Below are 23,455 nucleotides of genomic sequence, written 5' to 3'. Positions count from 1 at the left end.
ATAAAAAAATTGAATAATTTATCATCATCATCTTAAAATATATTTATTTTTTTAATTTAAAATTACCCAGTTCTCTCGCAATTTGACCCTTTTACTTGCTGAAAAAAATTACGTGATATTTGTCGAGACCCCCCCTCTCCCCTACGTGAGATTTAGTGAGGTTTTTCTTGACCCCCTCCCCCCCCTAAACGTCTCACGTAATTTATGGACGCCCCCTAATTATAGACGACGATACATCAACCTCAACACTGTTACACCTTAAATAATTGTAAAAGGTGCTATATTTAAACAAAAATGTCACCTATTGATCGAGTTAACTGCGCACCCGGCAGCCGTGACGTCACATCGACGCTCTGTTACGGACGGGGCGAGCGCGTGGTGTGCGTCTGCGTGGGAATCGCATTTCAGCGATGTGTGCAGTTAGCTTGATCGGATTAGTCAGATGTGATGTCGTCCGTTTGTAGTTGACTCGGCGAACTTCGTACCGCCAATTCTAGTCTATGACAGGGGTGCACAACTTGAATAGACATAAGATGTACTGAGCCCCGATTACGGTAATTTTTAACGTCAACAATCCAGACACGCTTCTCGATTCTGCGATACGATTGGTCGTTCAACAGCGTACGTCAGCTGTTTTGACCAATCGTATCGCAGAATCAGAAACGCGTCTGGATTGTAGACGTTATAAAAGTTACCGTAATCGGGGCTCTGTTTACTAATAAAAGCCTGGGTGATCTACCACTTACATACTTCTTGAAATCTTTAATGAAACAGCATAGTTTAGTACACAATCATGTAGTATTTTTGGCCTTGCCACGATCGACTGGACTAATAGTCGCGATCGACCGGTTGGCCACCCCTGGTCTATGATGATAGAATTTTACAAACAAACAATCAAATCTTTCCTCTTTATTTAAATAGTAGATGTAGTTAACAAGAAAAAGTACCTATAGAAAATAGGTGCACAACACATGCCTCTTATCTTAAATCCTCTCTAAAAATACCCAAGATACAGATATTTGGACATCTTGTGACGTCACTAATCACACTAAAACACGTAGCGCACCATACTATGTAGTTAGTATGGGTCGTGTCACGTGACGTCACGCTCAGCTTAATACAAAGTTTGATATATCTCCCGACTTCAATACTTACATGAGAGAACTCTTAAAACCTATGAATATTTCATGTAATTTAAAATCAATGTAAACATGGGAAGCAGGGGCGTAAGTGCAGCCGTATCAATGATAAGGGACCCCAGTTTACGGTTCTTTTTTAGGTTCAAAAATAACCTTTTACAATCTATATGAACTTGCAGGGGCGTAGCTGCAGTCGTATCAATGATAGATAAGGGACCCCAGTTTACGGTTCTTTTTTAGGTTCAAAAATAACCTTTTTTTACCCGACTGCGCCAGAAGGAGGGCTATGTTTTTTGATACTGGGCCCGTCCAGTCAAGCTACGCCACTGTCTGGAAAATTCTTAAGTTCTATAAACTAGGTACTTACTCTTAAAAATACCGTAGTTACCGGACATTATAAAACCTTAAATTCGAGTTATAATATCGAATAAAAACCTATATTAAAATGGACATCAATTACTGGATCTAGACTTGACTAGAAGAATTAAATTGTATTAATTAAAATATAGTATCTGTAATCATCTTAATTAACACCATAATGTTATCAATCTCAAAGAAAGCCATAAAAATAAAGTTACAATTAACTAAATAATATTTCAGTACTTCTCAATTTTGAAACGAAACATTACACTTGCCTAGAATATCAAAAATAACAACAATAAAATTTTTAGTAGTCCCAAAATACGTTTCTCTCCATAATATTAACTCACTTACTAATAAAAGTAAGTTTTAGTCTGGAAATATAATTTTAAACTAGTGTTTAATACGCGTATAACTTTTAGTAAGTAAGTTGGTCAGAACAAGTTTGACTATACCTCCAAAAGTTAAACTTAACTAACATTAAAGCTTTAAAATTTTTCATGCTTTTCAAGATCAGTCTGCTGCATTGCCGCGATGTCATCCACAAAACCGAATGACTCGGGCTAGAAGTCTAGCCATCACAAAGCGCTTTTATCCAGATCCTCGTCAAAGCACGTCTGCGTCTCAGTGCTGTTGAAGCTCAATAACACATCAGCTCTCAAGCTCGACCTAAATTCGGCCGTCTGAGTCTCAGTCGACGTCAAATTGATGCTACAGGGACTTGATGATACGCTGTCGAAGAGTCTATAGTTTGTTTTAGGCGAATCGTAAAGACATACGCAGGTTTGGGTTTCTTTTATGCTCAAATCTGGAGATTGGGTTTCCGATGTAATCGTTTCTTTGTTAGAACGACTCAAGCCAAATTCAAGAGGGAAAGTTTGAGTTTGAATATCGGATAGGGAGACTGTTTCTGAGAAAAATATGGATTCATCTTCGCTGTTCTGCGATTTTAGGGATAAAAGGTCTTCGAAAACAGTTTGCGTTGATATTTCGTCGGTTTTTGCTTCGTCACTTTTGCCGGGAATATTCCATAGCGAGACGTCATTTTTTATATTTTCTTCAGGTTTCAAGGTTTGAGTCGCGAAAGAGCGCTTCGGACTGTCACACATGTAGTTTTCAAGCCGCTCTGTCTCCACTTTAGCCTTTTTCGTCTCAGTCTCTACTTTGGCCTTTCGTTTATATGCTTTGCGGTCTTTTTTATACTGTTTGTGTATTTCAGGGTGTCGCCGCATCAAATGTACCAGCAATTTCTCGTTCAGATCGTAATCCATCGGGCACACTGGACATGAGTATTTCATATTACACGTACTTAGATGTCTGTTAAACTCAGAATCGGTCGTGAATCTGAGGCTACAAACGTCGCAATGGAGTCGTTTGTTCTTGTGCACTTTGTTATAATGTTGGTTCAGAAACTTCCTGCCGGAAAACCATTTATTTTCTTTAGTATTGCTGGCGTGGTAATTGCAGTCTTTAAAAGCACAGTAGTATCGGAATTCGATTTCGAACGACTTTTCGTCTACATTATGGTATTTTGATAGATGATGGAGCAAATCGGGCTTTTTGAGAAACTTGTCGGTGCAACTGTAGGGACAGGAGAAGTATATTTTAGATTCGGTGTCCGCTGCAGTTATCATGATGATTAGTTGGTCTTCGCAGAGGATGCAGGATATTGAGATGGGGTCGGTTTCCTGTTCCTCTGTTTCATCGTTTTTATTTTCAACCAATTCGACGATCGGTTCAGGCGATATAGACGTTTCTTTAGATTTTTTCTGTAACAAATTAATCATGATATTGAACCTTGAAATAATACTCTTTTAGGGTTAAAAAAGTGAAAAATTAAAAAACTAAAAAACATGATTAAACCTAGCAATCTAGAATACTGTTACGTAATATTAAATCAGGTTTATTAGCAGAACCCATTTTAGCAAAATTTTATTACATTTACAACTTTATTTTCTGTCCTGACAATAATGAGCAGAAAAAAATTATTTTCCAAATCAGTTCAGTCATTCAGAAATTATGCAAGTAAATACATTTCGGCATAAATTTTTATCAAATTACCTTCATGATGTCAATCAGAACGTTGTTCGATTTGCGGCACTGCTCGCGGAAGCTCTTGCACTTGTCCAGCAAGTCTTCACACGTGGTGCAGAGCAGCTGCGACAGGCCGTTGGATTGGTCCACCTGTAATACAAGTTCGGTAAGGTCTTAGCGCTTTTATGCACTAGCGGGCGTTTAGGCGCGATTGGTCCAATTCGCAATAAAATTGGTCCAATCGTGAAAAATTTACAAATTCGCGATTAGTCTAATTTGCGAATGGTCCAATTCATATTTGGACCAATTCGCTTTCTTCTGCAATAGTAGTAAAAGTTGAATAACCTCCTTTTATTTTTTTATTTTGGATATCCTTTTATTTTGAACCAATTATGAATTGGACCAATAGCGAATTGGACCAATCGTGAATTGGACCAATCGCGAATAGGACTAACCGCGAATTTGTAAATTTTTCACAATTGGACCAATTGCAAATTGGACCGATCACGCCTAAACGACTGGCGGGTAGCCACTTTTCCAGTTTAATATGCACCCGTTTATGATTGTACGCACTAAACCATCACAAAATTTCATATAGAACTGGAAAAGTGGCTAGCCACCCCCGTGGTTAACCGCTAGTGTGTAAGAGCACTTAAGGTGACACTGAAGCTATAATAGTATTAAGGGTTTGACGCACTGTCCCATTTGCATTTAGTCCCCAGAATGGCTTATTCCACTATTCCCCATTGACAATCCCCGTCAATGGGGATTAGTGAACTTTTTGTTCACTATTCTTCGTTAACGCCAATTGGAGCTTATAATGTTAAAAATAAAAACCGTTGACGGGGATTGTCAACGGGGAATAGTGGAATAAGCCCCCAGAATCGTCTGGTTGTTGTCCCCCAGGATGTTGGGCTACTGATTTGAAGAAGACAGAAAAAGAACCCTAGATGTTAGCCAATGTTAGTCCCATTTTCAAAATGGTCCCACAAGTTGAACTATTGTTTAAAAAATGATAGGGTTTATCAGTCTGACCATATCGCGAATGGAACAGAATGGGACCGGATGCGTATGGGACCATTTTTGAATTCGTGACGGAGTAGCCTTAAAATCATAATAATCTTTATTTCTTCATGCATTGCAATAGTTGTTCCTTGTCTTATATACTATACCTGCACACTACTGAACATAAAGAAGTCCTCGGTAAGGCCCCACTCCACCATGTCCTTCATGACCCCGGACTCCGCCAGGCAACCCCGGCAGAGCACGGCATACTCTTCCAAAGGTTTTTCTAATTCCGCGTATGGCGCTCCCATGTTGAGAAGAATAAAACCACTTCAACCTATCGCAAAGTTAGTTCAAATCGTAGCACGGAACATTATATACAATAATAACTAAGTATAAATTAAATAACTGATAGATTTCGGCAAAATTTACAAGTTTTTCAGTCACGACTTGCGAAAAACAGGAAGAAAACTTTTTTTCACATTTTGACAATCGGTAAATATTGACAAAACTTCACAAAGCGTTTGGTTCGTTAAGTAAAATGTAGTTTTGATTGAGACTATTTTTCCCTCAAAATAGAAAAGAGTTGAAAATATTTCATTGAATATTAGAACTAAGGGAATGTTGAGTAATTTTTTTGCAAATGAAAATAACTAAATTAAAATAATTTTCATTTGTTCCGCTCTATCACTGCTATTGAAACGAAACGTATTCGTTTTCGTCCGAAAATCTCCCGCGTCCGGTTAGTTTGAAATTTTGGTCAGTAAGGTAATTTTTAATTTCTTATGTGATTAATTGAATTAAAAATTTAAATCGTATACATTAAAATTAACTTAATTAATAATAATATCAGTGGTAAAGAGTGTGAAAGTAAAAATCAATGTTGCTAAATAAAAAAGGCTGTCAACAACTAAATGCCACAAAATTTTAAACAAAGAACTAATCAGTTTGACAACTATTTGGCTCAGCAAAATTTACAAGAGTATGATTGTCGCTTAGAAAAGGTAATTATTTAATTATTACTCGTTAATTTCCAGCAAATATATTTAAAAATATTCATAAATAAACACCGGCTTCGCCACCCGCGTGAAGTTGTCTGAATTTGGGAGTTCCTTTGATAGCTGCGCGAACTTCAAAACGGTAGCCATTTGCGCCACGAAGGCCACGGGGTGGAAACGCCATAGAGTTTGACAGCTCCATAGAGAGTGAATTTTTTTGACAGTTCCGAGAGGAAGTGACTTTTTTTATAGTTGTCCTTTGTATCATATGCGACAATGGTCTTTTGCGTGTCTGGAATCAAGTTAGTAAACATTTTCGAATTACAACTCAACTTTTATTTATAAATTATTTTATTGAATCTATTTGCATTCTATAAATGAAATGATTATTTAAAAGTATATTAATACAAAGTCGTAATTTTCACTTTAATCACTTTAGTTCCGTCTCAAGTCTACAACTGTGACATTTAAAAAAAAAATAAACGTCAAAAATTTTCATCGAAAAAAAGTGTTTTTCTACAACTTTTATCTAATTAAAATCAATAATTATTGCTCAATAATTATATTCATTATTCATTAATAAGAACTACATGTGCATGGATTGCCTGTTGGATTGATGTTTGTTTAAGAAGAAATTTCTCTAAAGTAAGACTCGAGAAAGGTTATTGCAGCTTGCAGCAACATCATGTTTTATCAAGTATTGAACCACACAAAGGATTTAATCTTCATTACAATATCATTCATAACTCCATTCTAATCAATGGAAACTAAATGTGGATCGTTTCATGGAGTAACAACATACTTTGGAGTTTGGACCCAAAATACAATACATGTAGGTACATTGCAGGCATAGATTGCAGGACACAGTGAATGATACGTGTTTTATACAGTGAATCTAAGTACCTATTTGTTTCAGGTTAATATCGAACTTCGAACTTATAAGGTGTTAAGCTGCAATTACAATAAAAGTGCTTGCTATGGAATCACCGGTGCTGAAAGAAAGAAAGAAAAAATATTTATTTGGTACAAAATGATACATAACCTTTACTTCCTATTCAAATAACTTTAGAAGAAACCTATTTAAGCAATAAAACCAGACCAAGAATGCTTGATTCAAACGATGAACTCATTTCATTTGCAGGTTATGCCGTGACATAAATGCATTAAATTAGGAAGATTTGTATTGGATGAATTACCCAGATAACAATTAAAACAACTTCTGTTGATAAGAACATTTGGTAAGTACCTTTAAAATTTAAAACACCCTCAAAATGATTTTAACTTTATTGATATCAAATAGAAAGACCTAAAAGTTAATTATTTAATTACAGATTGGTGGAATCCAGATTCTGTGAATGTACATGTAATTGATTGAAAAATGCACATTTGACAAGGTAAATTAATTTTATTTAACAAAGTAGTGCAAATCTAGAAACAAAACAGACAGTAGTTTATCGGCTGTACTCTATAATATTAGTGTAGAATGTAGGAGATTACAGTCTTACGGTGACATGTGCATCTTTTTGCTCTAAATTTACAAATATTTCATATATTTTACAGGTGGTGAGAAACGTGTAGGTCTGGCCTGCTAACAGTGGCTATTGGATTGGACAGAACCAAAGTGAGAGTGAACGTGTGAATTTATGGAGAACATTAAACTATCCCAACTAATATTATAAATGCGAAAGTAACTCTGTCTGTCTGTCTGTCTGTCTGTCTGTCTGTCTGTCTGTCTGTCTGTCTGTCTGTCTGTTACGCTTTCCCGCTTAAACCTCGCAACCGATTTTGATGAAATTTGGCATAGAGATAGTTTGAGTCCCGGGAAAGAACATAGGATAGTTTTTATCCCGGTTTTTGAAACAGGGACGCGCGCGATAAAGTTTTTCTGTGACAGACAAAATTCCACGCGGGCGAAGCCGCGGGCGGAAAGCTAGTTTTACTATAAGTCATAATAACGCAACTTATTTTGTATGAGTTACATACAAATGTTAAGCCGTGAGTACCTACATTATGTAAAAACTAAAACAATGTACTGTAATCACAATAGTAACTGTAATCTTTTAAAATAAAATAGTTTTAATGCTTATTGATTTTCGTAAACAAAATATTTCATGTTATATTTCATCAATAAAGTTTCATTTGATACTTCAATAGTTTTATTTTTAACCGCAATACATGAAAAGGAACGGATCATAAAAAAGTATGACAGGTATATTTAATCTGTGGGCGTCAGACGCCATATTGTATTCAGCGCCACCTACTGGACAATCTAGCTCGGTACCAGTTTGTTTATCGTTCAACCAATACTAGGGCCGTTTCCTATCTGTCTTTAGACATACTCTCTAATCTGTGACGAAGGCTACGTTCGTCGTGTGTGTGAATTTGTGGAATTATAGGTTAGAGTGCTAATTTAAGAAAATATAAGTGCGTCAATACCGCCTGTAAAGGCATAGGGCACGACAAAGTATCGTTTTATGCCCTAAAAGCGCGGAGAGCGCGTCAAATGAGTAAGTACATTTTGCATAAGTTTGTACTGTGCCAGGATTTCTCGGGGAACTCTGGACACGTGCTAGATTTATTTTAATTTTTAGCACGATTTCATAGCTCCTGTCTTCGCTGGCGATTGCCTTTTGCGTGGTACTTTATGTCCATTACATATCCTGGAATATCCGGTGGTCTGCGTGGTTGAAATGTCGCTCAGTGCATTATTATTTCGATTCTAGGTGATCTATTTTTATGCTTGGCCTATGCACTTGTTCTTATTCAAATTTCGAAAATAAGTTTTTTGCGTTTGCCGCGTTGGATTCGTTTAAAAATAACCATACGTGGAAAGTGAGCCTGCAAAATAGAAAGTTGACGAAATTGAAATGTATTTGGGGTAATATTTTGTTGACATCAGATTTCATAATAATCAGTTTTTGGTGTGTTGACGTGTTTTTGAGGTGAATCGTGGTGTTTTTCGCGTTATATCATGGTTATTTCTGCATTTTACATTCTTAGTCAGTCTTGTTTTTATGAAATTAGTGATGTTTGATCATTAGATTATTCACAAATGATGCTACCTTTAATCATTACCATCAGTAATGACTTATGACACTGGCAAATATTGGCCCAAAATTACTTAATTCTCCACAAATTTCCCAAAATGCAAGTTGAAAGTAGAAATAACTAGGAAGACATACAATTTGTTGCGATACTGATTTGTGTTCTGGTTGTGCAGAGTGACATAGTTTAGAAATATTCGCATATTGATCCAAAACGATTGTGTAAACTGGTAAAAATTCATGCATTCTTGCGTTCTTAACATTTGCACTTTTGTTTTTTGCCTTTAAAACAGTTTTTTATGGCTCAAATTGAAAATCAGTTTAACTAATATAAGCATAATTTTATAGTGAACAAAATTATTCCATGGTATTTTTATTGTACACTAGCTTTTGACCCAGGATTTGCTTGTGTTAATTACCGTCTGCCACAAAACGTTTATCCATCTTTATTCTATGGATAATGTAGAATTCGAATAGTGATTGATTGTTCCAAATCAATCCAGTGGTTTCAGAGCCTATTTGAAGAGTAGATTAAATAGATTAACAGCTTTTATAGCGTTAGCACGAAGGCTACCAACTTCCAATAAGTTGTTAGTGTTAAATCTGCGCTACATTACATCCAGTGACCCTATGGTGTCGTGCACCATGCATAGACAACTTTCCTATCACTCGTACATTATAAACTTAAATTTTGCGGATTAGTTCTTTCAAATCAAGAAATTTTGCAATAATTAAGTTGCTTAGTTGGAAGAGCAGTCGCCGCCGAAAAGTTGTGGGTTCAATTCCCGCCTTAGGCAGTTAGATTTTTTCAAGTTGTTTATTTAAAAATTAACTATTTAAAATTTCTATTCCAGCAGCCGTGAACACCAGAAATGAAGATAGACACCAATTCACACACGACACAAAATAATATTACAAGAGTGCATATTTCTGACAACACTTCGCGTTGAGTTTGAACGTAACCTCAAAAATCTTGACTAACATTAGTGCAATAAGGACAAAGTCAGTGGAACCATGAAAATACCGGAGACATCGGCTAACGTTGGAGCATATTATGGAAACGAGGAAAATGGACAGTGGCAGGTAAATATAATGTAGATTATATTGATAATAGGGAAAGTGAACAGTTTATAGCTGCTACGGTTAATTTGTATGTGTATGTATGGCATTTTAGTCCACCATTGTACTTTCCTTTAGCAGTCAAATTTCAAATATGGAGCAGTCGAACCGTCAAGCGGAAGGTCGTGGGTTCAAATCCCGCCTTAGGCAGTTCGATTTTTTTAAGTTATTTATAATTTTCAAATTAAATTATGGAATTTTTAGAAGTGCACATATAGTTTTGCATTTGAATTTGAATTAAGTTAAACTATTGTGTTATGAGTGGGTTCACCACAATAATTTGTCCAACGGTTGACCGACCACACCAATACCATATCTTGTCCAGGGGGTATTTTGGTTCAGGAAGGGTGAATTCTGGGTCAGGGTGGGTGAATTCTGGGTCAGGGTGGGAGAATTCTGGTTCAGGGTGGGAGAATTCTGGTTCAGGGTGGGTGAATTCTGGTTCAGGGGGGGTGAATTCTGGTTCAGGGGGGTGAATTCTTGTTAAGAGGGGTAGCATTTTTGTCCAGAGGGGGACCATTCTATACTCAACATCAAATAAACCGCACCTTCCGCGACGCGAACTTTAACGATTTTCTTCTGACACAATCATGGTGCCCCAACAATATTGGTGTTATTTGAAAGCCCAATAAATATCCTTAAAGAAAAACACATTTAATTTCTTAATAAATGATTAACATATACCATAAATGTGACTTGAAAAAATACCTCACTTTGGGCCCACCTATGGGATCAATTAGACCAATTTTTATGGTTATAAAACCAAATAATGATCTCACGTGTCCTCTTTAACAGATGGATAGCGATTAATCCCAACTTAACAGTTTTATAGCCATAAAAGTTGGCTCTAGCGTAACTACCTATTTTTTGAAGAAGTGACTCTGGATCCTTCTAAAGACACATTTTTGGGGTAAAAACCTTTCCTTTAATGAAATGAAGGTTAGAACTAGGCTTTCAAATGGTGCCAATATTGGTGGGAAGTGGGGAAGCATACGTTTGAAAATGCTTGTCGCGGGAGGTGCGATTTATTTGATGTCGAGTGTAGTTGAGAGAGGGAGCATTATTCAGAAGGGGAGCATTCTTATTCAGAAGGGGAACCTTCTTATTCAGAAGGGGAGCCTTATTCAGAATGGGTGCCTTCTTGTTCAGAAGGGGAGCCTTCTTATTCAGAAGGGGAGCCTTCTTATTCAGAAGGGGAGCCTTCTTATTCAGAATGGGTGCCTTCTTATTCAGAAGAGGAACCTTCTTATTCAGACGGGGAGCCTTCTTATTCAAAAGGGGAGCCTTATTCAGAAAAGGAACATTCTGGTTCAGAGGGGCACCATTCTAGTTGAGAGAGGGAGCATTATTCAGAAGAGGAGCCTTCTTATTCAGAAGGGGAGCCTTCTTATTCAGAAGGGGAGCCTTCTTATTCAGACGGGGAGCCTTCTTATTCAGAACGGGAGCCTTCTTATTCAGAGGGGGAGCATTCTTATTCAGAAGGGGAGCATTCTGGATCAGATCGGAACCATTATAGTACAGAAAGGGAGCATTTTGATTCAGAAGAGGAGCATACTGGTTCAGAGATCCAGGTTTTGTTGTTTGGTCCAGGGCAAAAGCTACAAGGGGAGGGCAATTTGGTACAACCATGGACTGGCAGATATACCTCCAACTGCCAAATTACAACATTGTTATCATAATTTTGTCGGCCGTTTGGTTGGTGTAGTGGTTCAGAACGGACTACTATGCTGAGAGGTACCGGGTTCGATTCCCGGCCGGGCAGAAATTGAAATGATGAATTTTAATATCTGTGACGGGTCTGGGTGTTTTCTGTGTATAAAATGTTTAAGATATAAATATAAATATTTAAAATATTTAAGAAAAAAAGTAAGTAGTATATCCTTTAAGCTAGCACCCATAACACAAGCATACGTTGCTTACTTTGGGGCTAGCTGGCGCTGTGTGAAATTGTCCAAAGATTTATTTATTTGTATAAATAGGCGTTGTTTCTAAAACTTCCCACTTATTATCCGCAGCCAAACGGCGTGATTATCGACAGCGGCGTCGGCGGCGGCGTGGTGGGAAGCGGCGACGCCGGCGTGCACCGTCCGCCGGTCTATCCCATGCACATGCCGCGCCCGCATATCCCGGGTGAGTTTCTAGATAAGATTTTTCCCACCACATAAGAGAGGGTTTTGAGGTGGGAAATTATTTGTGAGTTTCTAGATAAAATTATGAATGGTGGGAAATTGTTTCCCACCAAAAAACGGGGTTTTGAGGTGGGAAATACTTTCCCCTTACTTGTTTTTTATACAATTTAAACGTTTTGTTAAATCTACACTAAAAATAATATCGATCTTAGTTTTTATTTAACTCTTGCGAATATTTTCATTACATTATTTTGTCAGAAAAACCTTTTCGTAAAAAGTATTTCCCAGAAAGTCATTTTCAGACTTACTATGCGAAAGCTCGCGGGTTCGATTCCCGCACAGACATATTATGTGTATGAAATCTAATAATAAGATTACCCACGAAAAATGACGAAAATACATTCTTTTATTTTCGTAATTTTTCGTGGTTTTTTTTTATGTAGGCATTTTGAGCTTTTATAGCGCTAGCACGAAGGCTAGCAACTTCCAATAAGTTGTTAGTGTTAAATCTGCGCTACATTACACCGAGTGACCCTATGGTGTCGTGCACTGTGCATAGACAAACTTTCCTATCACTCGTACAACCCAATGTAAAGTCCAAGAATTCTGAATAGAGCAACAACCAAATAGAACAGCAACATGTGCTGTCAAACGAAACGAGTTTTTTTTATCCACAACGAGGAAGCTCTTGGCCTGTATCTCACTTGATGGGATTTGTCTTTTCGAGCACTTTAGTGCTATAGTCCGGTCGCCGAGCACGTAGAATTTCGTCCAATGACCCCAAGCTACCCATCCTTATCGCTCGCGCGTAATGAGGGTTTTTGCGATTGAAAAATCCGCCAGATGGCAATACGTAGACGCGAGGTCCAAATGCTGCATGATTGGTTATTTTGTATGACCTCCCTTCTACGTATTGCCATCTGGCGGATTTTTCAATCGCGAAAACCCTCATTATATTGCTGTCGCGACTGCGACAGGCGCCCGCAGTGAGTGTGCGAGCGTGACAGCAAAATGGTCTGGTGATGCCCCCCAGGATTTTTGGGTTACCGATTCGAAGATGACGGATGTTAGTATGAATTAGCTATATGATACCAATCGCACCCCCCCTTGTATCATGACAATCCGATGCGCCAGTAAGTACTAATCTGCGCGACTGTTGTTACCCCCTGATGCTTGGCACCCGGGACGGACCGCCCGAGCCGCCTCCCCCTTACGCCGCTACCAGAGTAAATACAAATGAGTAGGTCATCTTCATAGAAACGCACCGAGCGCGGTTTGTATGTGAGCGCGCCAATACGTATGCGGCGCGCACGCACACACTGACAAAATTCAACACAACACCTCACATACAAACCGCGCCCGTGCGTTTCTATGAAGATGACCTAAAGTCCGATTTTTAATTCGACGGAATTCTGACAGCTGTCATTTTTTGACAATTCAGATGTAATAAGCCTTTTTTGCTTAGAATTAATAATAAATAATATTAAATTAAATTTCATCAAGTACAACTTACAAGAATGAACTATTGTTTGTATTGTGAATTCAATGTACACTAATTATTATGTACATTTTAGAGATTAAATAGAAAAAAACGTGTTTTTAACACAGTAAAACAACATATTAACATAAACGAAAATATGTATTGATCATCAATCATCATTGTCGTCATCATAATCAACTTGGATTATAAAATTGGCATCTTGTTAAATTGATTATTTTATGAAGCTAAGATTTTATTAACAAAAGGATTTTCATAAAAAAGGTTTGTAACCCATGGATTATTGGGCAGGGATTCCAGTAATAGAAAAATAATTTCCCAATTTTTTTTGTAACTTCCATAATATGATAATAAAAATTCAAATAACCATTTTGAAATTATCAGTACATTTTTAAGCCTTAGTTTTTCAAGTGAAACCTTAAATTCAAGAAAGTATTATTTTTTAATTTGTGAAAATGCTCTCCATTCTTAGTGGGAATGTTTCAATGTTGACAACACTTCTGAAATGTCAAAATTCCGTTGAATTAAAAATCAGAGTTTACTCATTTGTATTTACTCTGCCGCTACTGATGTCCAGGGTTCTGATGATGGCCTTTTAATGCAGTAATTAAAGGCGTGTTTTTAGTTTTTTAAACTATGAATCTACTTATGTTTGTCGGCAGCTGGCTACGTGATGGCGGGCGCTTTCTACCCGCCAGCGCCCTTTCCAGTAGCGGCGCCGCAGGACGACTTCGAGGACTACATGTGGATGGAAAATGAGGAAGAGTTCGATAAGCAGGTGCGTTTGTTTGAATGCGTAGCAAGTTCTTAGAACTGCTCCTCAATTAATATGTATCTACTAGCATTACTTTACTTATTTTACAAAATATGTGTGCTGATAAATACACTCAACATCAAATAAACCGCACCTTTACCCCAACAATATTGGTGTTATTTGAAAGCCCAATAAATATCCTTAAAGAAAAACGCATTTAATTTCTAAATAAATGATTAACATTTACCATAAATGTGACTTGAAAATAGACCTCACTTTGGGCTCACCTCTGGGATCAATTAGACCAATTTTTATGGTTATAAAACCAAATAAAGATCTCACGTGTCTTCTAACAGATGGATAGCGATCAATCCCAACTTAACAGTTTTATAGTCATAAAAAATGGCTATAGCGTGACTACTTATTTTTTGTAGTAGTGACTCTGGATCCTTGTAAAGACACATTTTTAGGGTAAAAACCTTTCCTTTAATGAAATGAAGTTTAGAACTAGGCTTTCAAATGGTACCAATGTTAGTGGGAAGTGGGGATGCATACGTTTGATAAGTGCTTGTCGCGGGAGGTGCGATTTATTTGATGCCGAGTGTAGTTCAAATCGTATCTAAGCAGGCGTAGTGGTCATAAGTACTTCGTAATTGGAAAATAATTCGTAATCTCTAGTGATAGGGTATATTTATTTTTATTAACATATTTTTAAATAGTTTCAAGATGTTTTTGTGACCTCTTTGAAGTCAGTCGTTTGAAATGGATTAACAAAAAATCATGACAGCAGATCGTGCATCAATAAGGCATAATGTTCGAGTTATGTTTTTTTTTTAAATAATAGACATAACAAGTCCAAATTTTTCATTGGTTTTGGACCGTATTATAAAGTGAAAAATGGTGGTGGGAACTATATTCCCACTGCCGTAAAAAAAGGTTGAATTTGTTAGTCGGTGATATTTTTTTCATTCTATCTGCGATCAGCCATCAGCCTTTCTCAGATTTGTTTGAATTGGTAATAATAACAGTTCCGGCTCTGCACATCCAATGATGTGTCACCTCGATTCTTTTACAATAAGGCCCAGAACAGACGGTGAAACGCAACTGCAACGAAACTGCAACTTTGTGATGATTCTGATGAATGAAACTGAAAGTTTCAAACTGGTCGCGTCATGTGTGGTCTCTCAACGGACGCTATGGCAGAAACTTAGATGCAACTCAAAAGTAACTAGCAGTTGCAGTTTCGTTGCAGTTGCGTTTCACCGTCTGTTCTGTGCCTAACTCTTCATATTGATGCTATTCGCTTTCTCCTGAGTCTGAATGTCGGTGATATTTGATGATAATCGGCCGTCTGGTGTAGTGGTTCAGAACGGACTACTATGCCGAGAGGTCCCGGGTTAGATTCCCGGCCGGGCAGAAATTGAAATGATGAATTTTAATTTCTGTGACGGGTCTGGGTGTGACTATGTATAATATTTATGTATTTTAAAAAAAAGTATATAAGTAGTATATCCGTTAAGCTAGCACCCATAACACAAGCATCAAGTTGCTTACTTTGGGTCTAGCTGGCGCTGTGTGAAATTGTCCAAAGATTTATTTATTTTATTTATTTATTTAATCATTGTTTCCAGGTGATGCAGCAGTTGGAAGAGGAAGCCCTGATGGAACAGTGCATCGAGGCGATGTTAGAAGATGAGCAGAGGGAACGCGCGAGAGCGCCGCACGCGAGGCACAACCACGCAAGACCCGCGCCGCACACGTTAGTACTCATTCTAATAGTTTATTCAGTACAGCCAGGCCTGTTCATCTCCGCGAGTTTACATCGAAAACAAAACACGCACGATGGCCCACCTACAGGATACTATTCGACAAGGCCTCACATACGAGCGAACATTGACTCACGCACGCGTATTCTTGTGTATGATGGAAGAAAATAAAGAAAATGGTGTACTAAATACTGTGCAGTATTTAACTGCCTAAATAATAATAAAAACACAGAATGTACTTTTTTAAGTTGCCTCAAGACACTGAGAGGTAAATATTATTCATGATAATTCATGCTAAATCATGTATTTCCTCCGCCATTTTCCGCAGTTTGGCACCTCACGTCACATCATTTTACCGAAGTCAGCCCTATAGCTTCGGCGCCGTGCCGATCACTGACGTTTGTCAACAAAATGGTGCTTGACTTTTGAGACAGGCTAAATTACACCATATTGTTAATGACATTGAGCATACATTTTTAAAAATACCTTCGCGAAGTAAAACTTCTGTACGTAGTACTTATTATTATTCTGTGGTACAGTCGTTTCCAGGGCACTTATACACAGGATTGGAAAGGATAATTATCAACAATAATTATCTTATCGGATAATTATCAATAATAATTATCGGTTGATAATAACAAAAAAATCGCTCATGAAAGTGAACTGTATTCGAAGTTTTCGAACGTGTATTTCCGCACTTGCGTCTAGTGGTGCACGTTATTTAACATGGATAGTTGTAAAACCTATCTATTTAGCTCCACATTAACCAACTTCATAATATTTATCTATTTTCCACAACGCTTTATGCGACTAGCGATGGATAACTTGACAACAATCAGTAACCAAAAACATAAAGCAACATTCTCAATGTAACATCAGAATTTCTTATGAAACAATATGACAAATGTATCTTACACTGTTGATAATTATCACGAAGCGTAATTATCTTGATAATTTCGAACCCTGGCTGGTGCTCAGAAAGGACGAAACCCAGTCACCTTTTTTCATTAGTTCATCGTCATAATCTCAGCCATAGGACGTCCACTGCTAAACGTAGGCCTCCCCCAATGATTTCCACATCGCCCGGTTGGTAGCGGCCTGCATCTACCGAATTCCTGCTTTATAAAGTCGTCTATCCACTTTATGGAAGTCAACAAAGACCAAAAATTACCAATTTATAACAATTGGTCACTATTATATGTCTATAGTCTGGTCTGCGAACACGTAGAATTTTGTCCAATGACCCCAAGCTACCCATCCTTATCGCTCGCGCGTAATTATGTTGCTGTCGCGCTCGCACACTCACTGCGGGCGCCCGTCGCACAGTCGCGACAGCAATATAATTACGCGCGAGCGATAAGGATGGGTAGCTTGGGGTCATTGGACAAAATTCTACGTGCTCACGGACCGAGCTTTAGAGGCGCAGTGTAAAATGTCCAAGGATATTTATTTATTTACTAACTTCAATATCCTTATTTCCAGAAGCAGCAACGGCCAAGCGTTATCCCTGGAAGAAACAGTATCCCGGTCAACACTCAACCCGTTGGCGGCCGAGTTTGTGCCCACGTTTGGGCGGAGGGAACCGCCGCCAGGTCAGTACCAGATTCGATGCCCGGTAGGGACAGCAGAGCACAACTTTTATAAACATTAATTAAAACTAAAAAAGATAACACGGGTCTCAACACGGTCATTTTTATATGAGTTACATTGAACTCACGGCTTGACGTTCGACGTGTGACGTGGGACAAGCAGACTTCTCTATTTTAGTTGAAATGTAACGCGAAAGTTTGAAATATAAAAGATTAATTAGTTTTAATTTTATTTCAATCAACTAAAATAGAAAAGACCAGCTTCGATGGAGTTCAATTCTCAGTGGTAACAGCAGAGCACAACTTTTGTATAAAAAAGATAATTCTGGTTAAAAATCTCAGTTTTCAATCAATTAAAAAAATCGGTAATTTTACTTGCTTGATCGGTTGTCCAAGCTAAAACAAAAAGTAATTATTAAGTGTCCTTAATTGCGTTTATGAGTTGGCAACACTGCTGAGCAATATAATCTTATTAGACAGTGACTGTGGTTCCACCCTCAGATAGTCCTTCTGCCGTTTCTTCTAGAAAACATTAAATAAACGGCAAACGAAAGGTTGTGGGTTCAATTCCCGCCTTAGGCAGTTCGATTTTTTCAAGTTGTTTATTTAAAACATTAAATGAGTGGTGAAACTTTGAATTTTAATCAAGAAATCACAAAGAAAAATATAATTACAGCAGAAGACAAACCAGAGACGCCGCCTGAGGCCGCTCCGTCCACAGAAGCCAGTCCGGCGGTCACGGAGGACACTACAGAACACACACAAAGCGCAGAGGAGAACACAGAAACACACACAGACGTTAAGACTGAAGGTTGGTGTCTAATCTGTGGTTTAAACCCATAAACAGAAGTGGGAAGATAGTTCCCACCATATTTTGAACCTTATTCGCTTGTCTTAAGGTTATCTAATCTGTGGTTTAAACCTTTGTACAGAAGTGGGAAGATAGTTCCCACCTATTTTGAACCTTATTCGCTTGTCTTAAGGTCCAAAAACAATGAAAATTTTGATTGTTATGACTGTTATAGGGTTAACCCTTTATACAGTAGTGGGAATGTAATTCCCACCATATTTTGAAGTTTATTCCCTTGTCAAACTGACAGAACGCATTCAGTATGACAAATGCTTTACACCCGTATTCACAAACGATGCTTGCTTCAGTGAAGCAGCAACGCTATGCGAAGTCAAACGCACAGCACGAATAGAGCTCAGGTTGGTTCGAGTGTGTCACTCCGTCACTCAAGTATAGTCTGAATAGGTTTTTGGGACCCTGTGCGTCCACGCGCACTGTGAGACCTCATAGTAATGTTTGTAAATACGAGTGTAAATGACGATAATGTATTCATTTTATAGCGCTAGCACGAAGGCTAGCAACTTCCAATAAGTTGTTAGTGTTAAATCTGCGCTACATTACATCGAGTGACCCTATGGTGTCGTGCACCATGCATAGACAACTTTCCTATCACTCGTACAAATTTTTAAATTATTAAAACAGTTTCAAGGGCGAAAACATTCGGCTGATACAATCTAACATCATTGGATTCTGTGTATCGAAAGCTTGAAAATAGTTTTTGAATAATATTCCCCGTTCTGGCAACATTTTTCATTATTCATAGCGTAATGTTTTTTATATGTATAGCCAAAAGCCTTCCTCGATAAATGGGCTATCCAAAACAAAAATTTTTTTTGAAATTGGACCACTAGTTTCTGATATTAGAGCGTTTAACCAAACAAACTTTTAAATAAAAATATAGAATTAACTGTTTCTTTTGGCGTGTACTACAATGGGGGCGTTTGGCCGAAAATAGCTCTAGTAAGAAAAATGGCGTCCTTTTAGCGATAAGTGCTATTATAGATGACCCACGCTGAACTGTCCCGCCAAACTCAATGACAGGGGGGCGCTACCATCGTTCAACTATATGGTTTCTAACATGGCAAAAATCGGAACTAGCGATCCGGTATTGACGGTGGCGCCCCACTGTCAATGTCATGCATAGGACAGTTCAGTATTTTGGAACTATACTGCTAAAAAATGTATGGGTAAACGTCACTTTTGAAGTTAGCAAACGTGTCGAGTTCTCTTCGAAAACTAGCATGTTTTCGGCGGTTGCCATGGCGTTCGCCATTTTGCTAACAATTTCTAACAAGCGCTATTTTCGGCCAAATGCCTTCAATGTGTATCCGTCTTGTCTGGTATCCATAGTACAAGCTTTGTGACGGTAAAATATCCCAAGTAGAGTGGTCTTATTTCTATCTTGAATGGTCTAAAATGGTTTTATCCACCAGTTGCAGAGCCCACGACGCCGCCAACGCCCACAGCCGTTACAGAGGAAAGTCCGGACGACAAAAGGCCGAAGGACGCCAAGAAAGATGTCAAGAAAGAAGCCAAGAAACCCGCCGCCAAGGTCGAAGTCAAGCCCAAGGTATGTCATCATCATCATCTAGTCCAGTCAAATTAGACATGAACCCTGCATTAATTCGCATACAGCTGAAAATTGGTACGCATGTTCGGAGCACCATTATGAATTAACTGTGAAAAGTCCCCATCGATCCGACATGTGCTAAAAAAAAAAATTCAAGGTCAATCTTAAAAAATACGGGTTTTTGAGATTTTCAGCTAAACGGTAAGTTTTATCACAAAAATATGTATGACAAGGTTTAAGACCATACAATTATCTATCAAAATTGTCTATACACTTTCTCCTAAGAGTCAGCGTTTCTGAGATTCGATGATCCGAAGAGTCAAAAACGTGTTTTCTTCATAACGGTCTTACACACAAATCCAATGTGATATCGCCTTGTGCCTCGACTCAGCATTGTATCATGATGTGTTGTCGACGTCGAATATAAAATGATCAACCTCAATGTCGTCTGTCATCTTTAATTATCGAAAAATGGGTGCAACTTTGATGAAGGACTGCACCGTAAGTTTCTAAGATACGAAGTTTTCGTGTCTATTAGGTTTAAGAGCTCTTATATGCACACGTCACTACTCTACTTGTAACTCTATGGTCACTCTTTTAGCCCGACCAAGTTAGACAGTTCAGGTTATAATAATTCGCATAGAGCTAAAAATTTGTGTGAATGTTGAGAACACCATCCTAAATGAGATGTCAAAAGTCCCCGACGATCCGTCATTTAAAAAAAAAGTTTTCGAAGTCCCAAGTTTTTTGCATTTTTTGGCCAAGTAATAAACTTGTCATAAAAATAGATAAAAAATAATAGTAGATCATAAAATTATCTATTAAAATTATCTTTACCCTTTTTTCCTAAGAGTCACTGATTATGAGGTAGAACGAATCAAAAAGTTAGTTAAGATGTTCTCGTTATATGCACATGTTTCCACAACACCTATGATGGTTATTTGGCGCATTTTTTTTACCAGGTTTCCCCAGTAGGCCTTTTTTAAGATGTATTTGTTATCCTGTTCAATTCAAAACTATTTCAATAGAGTTGAAGTTGTGGACTTGTGGAGTAGTTAACAGAATGCGAATTCTTCAACTTTTTGCATCGTTACCACATAAACGGTGACTCTTAGGAAAAAGGGGCAAAGACACTTTTAATAGATAATTTTATGATCTACTACTATTTCTTATCATTTCTTATGATAAGTTGACTGTTTGGCGGAAAAATGCAAAAAACTTGGACTTCTTAAATTTTTTTTTCAAATCACGGATCGTTGGGGACTTTTGACATTTCATTAAGGATGGTGTTCTCAACAGTCACACAAATTTTCAGCTCTATGCGAATTATTATAACCTGGATTTTCTGACTTGACCGGGCTAAAAGAGTGACCATAGAGTTACAAGTAGAGTAGTGACGTGTGCATATAAGAGCTCTTAAACCTAATAGACACGAAAACTTCGTATCTTAGAAACTCACGGTGCAGCCCTTCGTCAAAGTTGCACCCATTTTTCGATAATTAAAGATGACAGACGACATTGAGGTTGATCATTTTATATGCGACGTCGACAACACATCATGATACAATGCTGAGTCGTGGCACGAGGCGATATCACATTGGATTTATGTGTAAGACCGTTATGAAGAAAACACTTTTTTGACTCTTCGGATCATCGAATCTCAGAAACGCTGACTCTTAGGAGAAAGTGTATAGACAATTTTGATAGATAATTGTATGGTCTTAAACCTTTTCATACATATTTTTGTGATAAAACTTACCGTTTGGCTGAAAATCTCAAAAACCCGTATTTTTTAACAAAGAAAAATTTTTTTAGCACATGTCGGATCGATGGGGACTTTTCACAGTTAATTCATAATGGTGCTCCGAACATTCGTACCAATTTTCAGCTGTATGCGAATTATTGCAGGGTTCATGTCTAATTTGACTGGACTAATCATCGTTTCAGCCACAGGACGTCCACAGCTGAACATAGGCCTCTTCCAATGATGATCCAGGCAGCGGCCTGCGTCCAGCGCCTTCCTGCTACCATTATGATGTCGGTCCACCGTGAAATATCATTATTAGCATCACAGAAACTAAAGGGACAAGGGGGCAAAACAGAACACATTGCTCGCGACAGCAATGATGACAGCAGCGACGTCATAATGTAAACAGTTTACATTGCTTGCGTAGTACTAAAGATTATTTTTGAACGTAGAGTACTGATACCGCAGTGGATAATGAGCACCTATTTTGATTACTTGTGTGTGAATTTCTAATGCGACACTGAGTTTCGAACTCAGCGCATTAGATGGCATCTCTCTACATCTCTATGATTAAAGCCCGGTCTGCGAGCACGTAGAATTTTGTCCAATGACCCCGAGCTACCTATCCTTATCGCTCGCACGAATTATATTGCTGTCGCGACTGTGCGACGGGCGCCCGCAGTGAGTGTGCGAGCGCGACAGCAACATAATTACGCGCGAGCGATAAGGATGGGTAGCTTGGGGTCATTGGACAAAATTCTACGTGCTCACAGACCGGGCTTTACTTTCAACGAATTCGATGTTGTTGGTTTTTTTGTAGGCAAAACCAGCGCCCGTCAAGTCGGAGCCCAAAGTAGCCGCCAAGAAGAAGGACGCACGCCCAGCGCGGAGCGAGCCTGCCCTCGACGCCACAGTGCCTACAGCGCCGACAACGCCGACAGTCGCAGCTAACGCGACCACAGTGCCTACAGTGTCTGCGGTACCACCAGCGCCCGCGGAAGCACCTAAGGTAGGAAACACTTGTCTATAATGGGCCTACAATGCCTACAGTGCCGACAGTGTCTATGGTGCCTACAGCAAACGCAGTGTCGACAGTACCTACAATGCCTGCGGTGCCTACAGTGCTTCCAGAAGCACTTAAGGTAGGAATAACTTGTCTACAATGGGCCTACAGTGCCTACAGCGCCTACAACGCCGACAGTCACAGCTAACGCGACCACAGTGCCTACAGTGTCTGCGGTGCCACAAGCGCCCGCGGAAGCACCTAAGGTAGGAAACACTTGTCTATAATGGGCCTACAATGCCTACAGCGCCGACAGTGTCTATGGTGCCTACAGCAAACGCAGTGTCGACAGTACCTACAATGTCTGCGGTACCACCAGCGCCCGCGGAAGTACCTAAGGTAGGAAACACTTGTCTAAAATGTGCCTACAACGCCTACAATGCCGACAACAAACGCAATGACAGTATCTGCGGTGCCGCCAGCGCCCGCGGAACTACCTAAGGTAACTTATTTGAAATGCGACTACAGTGCCTACAGCGCCTACCACGCCGACAGTCACAGCTAACGCGACCACAGTGCCTACAGTGTCTGCGCCAGCGGACAGCGGGGTAACTAAAAATATGCTTAGAATGCCTACAGCGCCGACATTGACTATAATGCCTGCAATAAACAACGCCTAGTGTCTGCGATACCACCAGCGCCTAAGGTAACTTATCTGAAATGCGACTATAGTGCCTACAGCGCCTACAACGCCGACAGTCACAGCTAACGCGACCACAGTGCCTACAGTGTCTGCGGTGCCACCAGCGCCCGCGGAAGCACCTAAGGTAGGAAACACTTGTCTATAATG

The 23,455-nt window shown here is 38.8% G+C and overlaps 2 protein-coding genes across 2 annotated transcripts; one reads left to right on the top strand and one right to left on the bottom strand.

Moving 5' to 3' along the window:
• Window positions 1–234: 234 nt before the first annotated feature.
• Window positions 235–5,022, bottom strand: LOC135085463 (uncharacterized). Its single transcript, XM_063980260.1, has 3 exons — window positions 4,706–5,022; window positions 3,561–3,683; window positions 235–3,268 (listed from the first exon to the last, which is right to left on the bottom strand). The coding sequence occupies exons 1-3, from the start codon at window positions 4,847–4,849 to the stop codon at window positions 2,078–2,080; spliced, it is 1,458 nt and encodes a 485-aa protein (XP_063836330.1). The 5' UTR covers window positions 4,850–5,022; the 3' UTR covers window positions 235–2,077.
• Window positions 5,023–5,633: 611 nt separating this feature from the next.
• On the top strand, window positions 5,634–22,632 carry LOC135085233 (transcriptional regulatory protein AlgP). Its single transcript, XM_063979988.1, has 10 exons — window positions 5,634–5,699; window positions 7,895–8,043; window positions 9,435–9,663; window positions 11,715–11,829; window positions 13,989–14,104; window positions 15,712–15,839; window positions 17,329–17,438; window positions 18,112–18,246; window positions 19,719–19,855; window positions 22,423–22,632. The coding sequence occupies exons 3-10, from the start codon at window positions 9,595–9,597 to the stop codon at window positions 22,630–22,632; spliced, it is 1,020 nt and encodes a 339-aa protein (XP_063836058.1). The 5' UTR covers window positions 5,634–5,699; window positions 7,895–8,043; window positions 9,435–9,594.
• Window positions 22,633–23,455: the final 823 nt, after the last annotated feature.

Source organism: Ostrinia nubilalis, chromosome 28 (genome assembly GCF_963855985.1).
Source record: "Ostrinia nubilalis chromosome 28, ilOstNubi1.1, whole genome shotgun sequence".
Taxonomy (NCBI): domain Eukaryota; kingdom Metazoa; phylum Arthropoda; class Insecta; order Lepidoptera; family Crambidae; genus Ostrinia; species Ostrinia nubilalis.
This window is presented reverse-complemented; position numbering and strand designations above follow the sequence as displayed.

Coding starts and splice junctions, on each gene's coding strand:
- LOC135085463 (XM_063980260.1), bottom strand. CDS start 4,849: ATGGGAGCGCCATACGCGGAATTAGAAAAACCTTTGGAAGAGTATGCC. Junction 3,684..4,705: donor TTATGTTCAGTAGTGTGCAG/GTATAGTATATA, acceptor CTTGTATTACAG/GTGGACCAATCCAACGGCCT. Junction 3,269..3,560: donor TTCTGATTGACATCATGAAG/GTAATTTGATAA, acceptor AATTTGTTACAG/AAAAAATCTAAAGAAACGTC.
- LOC135085233 (XM_063979988.1), top strand. CDS start 9,595: ATGAAAATACCGGAGACATCGGCTAACGTTGGAGCATATTATGGAAAC. Junction 9,664..11,714: donor AGGAAAATGGACAGTGGCAG/GTAAATATAATG, acceptor TATTATCCGCAG/CCAAACGGCGTGATTATCGA. Junction 17,439..18,111: donor GCGGAGGGAACCGCCGCCAG/GTCAGTACCAGA, acceptor ATATAATTACAG/CAGAAGACAAACCAGAGACG.